The sequence below is a fragment of the Chelonoidis abingdonii genome, chromosome 2, assembly GCF_003597395.2.
Source record: "Chelonoidis abingdonii isolate Lonesome George chromosome 2, CheloAbing_2.0, whole genome shotgun sequence".
Taxonomy (NCBI): Eukaryota; Metazoa; Chordata; order Testudines; family Testudinidae; genus Chelonoidis; species Chelonoidis abingdonii.
Window position 1 is genome coordinate 260,780,351 of NC_133770.1, and position 6,000 is coordinate 260,786,350.

The following is a 6,000-nucleotide window of genomic DNA, read 5'->3' on the forward strand; positions in this document are numbered from 1 at the left end:
ATCACCAAACAGTTTGAGGCAAACAGCACTGTAGGTGCTGGAGAGATCAGGTATGGAAAGAGAAGATGTGTTGTACATTTGGTGTTAAGTGCATTGGTAGAGTTGTGTGTGGGAAGCTTATACAGACTATGACCTAGCTATTGCTGTTGGCCTCTGATTTTCACAAGCACACACAGACAAAAACACATTCCCTACCTGACCTTTGTGCAAAATAAACCTCAGTCATGTTTACATTTAGGGCAATACATTATCAACATGAAGCAGATGTATTTATCTAAGGCCATGGCTACACTGGCGCTTTACAGCGCTGCAACTTTCGCGCTCAGGGGTGTGAAAAAAACACCCCCCTGAGTGCTGCAAGATACAGTGCTGTAAAGCCTCAGTGTAAACAGTGCCGCAGCACTGGAAGCGCGGCTCCCAGCACTGCAAGCTACACCTGTAGAGGATGTGGAGTACGTGCAGCGCTGGAAGAGCTCTCTCCCAGCGCTGGCGCTGCGACCACACTCGCACTTCAAAGCACTGCCGCGGCCGCACTTTGAAGTTTCAAGTGTAGCCATACCCTAAGTTTATAAGTTTAGTTTTCTATTCTTTCCTGCATAGTTTCCTTATTTAGATATTTTAACACCTTTTTAAATTAACAGATAGGAAGTGGTGAATAGTTATGTTAGGAGAAGAGGATTCAAAGAGCAGCTGGTGTATTTCAGAAGAATTGATCCTTTGTTTTCTTTATTGTGTGCCATTCTGCTGTGAGAATGCAGCAGATTAGTGACTCTTATTGTTAAGAGCTCTTAAATTAATTGCAGTCACCAAGGTTTTACTGACTTTAATGCAGACTGGAAAAGGTGGCAGTTCCCCTGTAATGTATGGATGTCTTTTTAACTCCTGTATTTGATACATTTCATCATGAAACTGTTAAATTAACATACAGTTTTCACAGAATAATTTCCCATTAGAAAGAAGATATGGGCTCATCTGGCCCACTGGTGTCCCTCTTAGTCCACTTCACCCCTTTGACTAGAGGTAAATATGTATTCTGCAGGTCCTCCAGTCAGGGTACAGTCCTGGGGTAGGTCTCATTGGGGACACCTCTATGTTGTTCCTCTATGCTGGTGCAGGAGCTCCTGCACTGCTCCTAGTAGAACACTGTTCCTCCTGTGCTTGGGTGGTGTCCAACTCAATAGTCAGCTCTGGGGCAGCTGTAATGTTCCATGCACCAGTTCTCATAGCCTAACTGCCTTCAAATGCACCTATGACACCTAACCCACTCTTGAGCAACAGTAATCCCAAATGCCACAAACCTTTTCCTTTGTTCTGCTGTCCTATGACTGCTCAGCACATTCACCTCAGTGACAGCATTTGTAATTTTGAGACCATCCATATAAACTTGCCTGCGACAAGAATTCTGGTGCCTATTTACAAAGCAGCAGCAGAAGGTAAAATAACTTTGTAAAGCTTAAAGGAAATCAAGAGAGTAGAACATATCTTACTGCATGTCAGCAGCTAACAATAAAGTGATGGGTGTTCAGAAATTCTCAGGATTTCTCTAGCATGTTGTGAAAAGTCATAGGTCACTGTGTGACAGAACTGTACCTTGTTGGTTCATAAAATCACTGACTAATGTCTATGTTGCTTTTACATTATGTTGAAATATGTTGCAGAATGAGGGAGAGCTGTAGTCTGAGCAGGGGTATGAGGCAAGAACTTATTCTCTCCATGTCTTCAGACAAATCACCTAACCTCTATGCCTCACCTTCCTCCTCTGAATCATATATTGATTCCACTGTGTTTGCACCCTTTTTTCCCCTTAATGTTTCACAGATATTTGCACAACCAAGTATTGGTCCTATGACTGTTTGAGGGATATGAATTTTGGCTCACTAACCAAGATTTGTTTAATCAAGAAGTAAAATGTTTTAGAACTAAACTGAATTTTGAGGGAATAGAAGTAGTTTGTAAGTGTTATCTAATCAGGGAACAGGAAAACAAAACAAAACAAAAAGGAAATAAACATGGTTTTCATGACCAATCACATAACTTGAATAGTGAATTATGACTATTTACTAATCAAGTCTGTACCTGCTGGAATAGTTGGAGAGCAATCCTTAGGCTGGGATTTATTTCCATTAATTATTTGTCAAACAATTTTGAACAACTGTAATGACAGTGGCACTTCACAAACAGAAGCATATGCCAAATTAATTGTTCATGAAAAATAATGTAATCGTCAGAGGCTCCAAAGAGTGTTCTAAGGATGAATTAGTTAATATTTTTTCCCTTCTTTGTTAACAGTTATGGAGGAGAGTGAGAGTTGAGGTGGATATATTTATGGGCAGTTCTATGGCTATATTTATTTTGTGATTTTTAATTTATGAAATAAATGCCAAGAGGGTAGTCCCCTTTAGTTGTATTTTATACATTTGAGGAAATAATAAATATTTGTAACATGCTTTGAAGACGAAAAGTGCTACTGGTATATAAGTGCTAAGCATTATTATCTGTTCACTCAGGGTACCTAATACATTTGTAAATATGTAAATAGCATTAAATTGGCTATAACTGAAAGGTTTGGGAGCCTTCCATGGGAGAATCTTGACATTCTGCATTAAACGCTGAAGTGATTTGACTGTATTGTGCTTGGATTATACATTTCTCTATATCTATATCTATTTGTGTGTGTTGCAGGCTACCCATTGTGTTGTCCTTTTGTGGAGAAGCAAACTGTTATTTCACAGCATAATATTTTCAAAACAGTATCCTAAACTTTGAAAAGCATTAATGTCCTGTATATTAGTTTCTGGTTTAACTTTCTGTTTCTAGAAAAGAACTGTTTTAACAAACAATGTTCATATTTCATTCATTTTACATTATACATGTTTATTTAAATTAATCCCTCACATTGTTCTTGAGCTATATATAGATCATCAAGTTTATATGTCAAATGTACTAAATTAAGCAGTGTAGCTGATCTACATTTTTCTATTGAAATTTTACATAAAAACAAAAAGGCATTTTTCAAGATTTTTTATTTTAGAAATTTTCTGTGTTTTGTTTGACAAAATTGAAAAACACAAAATATAGGCCTTTTTCTCAATTTTTGGTTTTTCTATTTATTGGTTTCCTTTTCCTTCACCCTGTCCCCCTTTTGTCAGTGGCGGAAGGGAAAAGGAAAAAAGGAAAAGTAGAGGGAAGGAAAAATGTAAAACCAAAAAATGAAAGAAAAATGAATAAATGAAACATTGATTAAGTTCAGACACCTGCAGAAGTTTGTTTTTGGTTTAAAAAAAAAATTATTTTTCGACCAGTCAACAAGGGCATGATCCTGCCCCATTCAAGTAAATGGGAATTTTGCTATTGATTTCAGTGGGTGCAGGATCAGGCCCCTAAGCAGTATATGATCGCTCTTGAGAGCATAAAATTTCCAAACTTTGTCCAGGAAACATGTGCTCTTGATTAGGATGTGTCATTCTCCGATGACTTATTCATCTCTCCCTGAACAGCATTTTCAGTATATAAACCTATGCAATATAGAGGGAAAAGGAGTCTCATAGTTATGTGATTCTTTTTGCAGCCCAGGACCTATGTGCTGTGGAGAAACATGCCTGTGAACAGATCTGTGTGAACACACCTGGGTCCTATGTCTGTCAGTGTTATGAGGGCTATGGGCTCGATGAAGATGGAAAGAAGTGTATCAGTAAGTATTATCTTAGAAATTCCCATTGGCACACAAGCCAAAGAGATGGGTTACAAGATTCAGTTCTGGGGGGGCTGCTTTTTGGAGGGGAGAGAGTTTGACACAAACAACCTGATTAATTTTGTTCCAGTCTCATTGACTTCTGTGACCAAATTTTGCAGTCAGAATAACTTAAATAGTATGAAAGATTTCTACTTTTTCAGTACAAATAAATGTATAGTACAGCCACAAGCTTTGATAAGAAATTCTCCTTTCCCACACAGATTTTAAGCATGACATATTGTATATAGATTTGTTGTTAGGGGTTTTTTTCAATGAACTCTGAAATAGCAAAAAGGTGAAAAATTGCCCCAACTAATTTCACACAGGGTTATGCTGGCATTTTGAAATCAAGTATCTGATTTTTTCTATTCAGAATCCATGTGGGTTGTCAGCAATGCATTGGATGGTACCATTTACACTGGTATCATAAAAACAAACAAAAGCGTAGACACTACTCTCAGAGTGCTAGTAATACTAGTCTAGAGTTGCTATCTCTTCAGGTAGGAGTCAGATCCTGGGAAAATCTGGGAGAGGGCAGACATTCCTTGAAACATCTGTTTCCATGCCAGGGTATGCTGAGGAGGTTTTCCACATCTGTTTTCAAGGGGTGGTGCTAAAAGATCACTATGTAGTGGTTTGTTGTGTGAGAATCTAGTCATGGGCAGATTTTGGGTGGGGCATTCCACACACACCCCCCCGTGACGCCCCTCCTCCCCCAAACGGCATGCCTCAGGGAGGCAGCCTTAGTGTGCTGTATAAAGAGTTCTGCAGAGGAGACAGGAGACTGCTCTGAGCTTATGCCCTTGAGGCAGGCAAGGAGTCAGAATTTTGTTTATAAACAGAGTGGTTAACCGGTGATTAAGATAAGAAAGGGCTGTTAGGATGTTTCCTAGAGTTAAATATCTGTTCCAACCTTGGTGAACTACAAAAAGTAAGTAGCCTACATGATAGAAAGTAATAGTAGATAGGGGAATCGGGACAAGCGATGTAGGAAGTGCAGCTATGCCAACGAGACAGTACCCCATGTCCTGTGTAAGTGCAAGCCCCATTCCAGAGCCTGGCAGCTGCAACATAACACCATCCACAATTGCCTAGTCAGAGCCATCCTGCCACCCATAGGGAAGGTGGCTGTGAACTCCGCCATCCCCTGAACCGACAGCCAACTGCGACCGGACATCGTCATCACCAGTGAGGACCAGAAGATGATCATGATGGTGGACATCACAGTGCCCTTCAAGAACAGGACCCCAGCCTTCCGCCACACCCGAGCTCGAAAGGTAGAGAAATAGGTCCATCTAGCCAAAACCTTGAGAGCTAAGGGTTATCAGGTTCAGACACATGCACTGTTCATCAGAGCCTTAGGCACATGAGACTACAGTACAGTAATAAGAGAGTGTTGAGAGAATGTGGAATCGGTCAGCGCTACGCTCGGCTGATGTGGAAACTCATGGTGTCAGACGCCATCAGGTGGTTGAGGGCCATCTACGTAGAACACATCACTGGACATCAGCAATACCAGGCAAGATGAGATGGAGCACCGATGAGAAGCAAAATCGGAAAGTAACCAAAATACCTCCCTGATGGATTGTATTTTCTAAATGGACAACCTACCCTAAATTCTCAATTACTGAGGGATAATCTTCACGCATTGCTATATTTGCTTTCCACAACCAACTCTGTAACTTTTCATGAGTGATGTATCCAAATACTTGAATGCTAATATCTAAACTGTATTCTTAAATTTATTTACCTAAATTTGAGTTATTCCCGATTATGCACTTTGTGTCTTATGACTCTAAAAACAAACTTTGTATTTGTGGATAATCTAAACACTATACCCAGATGTACAGCCACTCTTTTTTCTTAACCTGTGTACTATATAATTTTTTAACATTAGCTTTAATAAAATTTTCTACTGTTGTTTTAGTTGTATTCAAGAGGTAGTAACAAAGTTACTCATATGTTTCTTTGAGAAGATAACTGATTTTTTAGACAAAGTAAATGCGGTAGATATAATTTATCTGGATGTCAGTAATGCATTTGATATGGTTCCATGTGAGAAATTATTAGTTAAACTGGAGAAGATGGGGATTAATATGAGAACTAAAAGTCAGATAAGAACTGATTAAAGGGGAGACTGCAACAGGTCATTCTGAATGGTGAACTCTCAGGCTGGAGGGAGGTTACTAGTGGAGTTCCTCAGGGATCAGTCCTGGGAGCAACCTTATGTAACATTTTTATTACTGACCATGACAAAAAAAAAAAAA

The 6,000-nt window shown here is 39.3% G+C and overlaps 1 protein-coding gene across 7 annotated transcripts in view; it reads left to right on the forward strand.

Moving 5' to 3' along the window:
* MATN2 (matrilin 2) overlaps positions 1-6,000 on the forward strand; it is a 128,903-nt gene that overhangs the window by 57,163 nt on the left and 65,740 nt on the right. For all 7 annotated transcript variants that reach the window (XM_075063123.1, XM_075063119.1, XM_075063120.1 and 4 more), the window contains one exon: positions 3,569-3,691. In XM_075063123.1, coding sequence (XP_074919224.1) covers positions 3,569-3,691 — 123 coding nt within the window. The remainder of the gene's footprint in view (positions 1-3,568; positions 3,692-6,000) is intronic.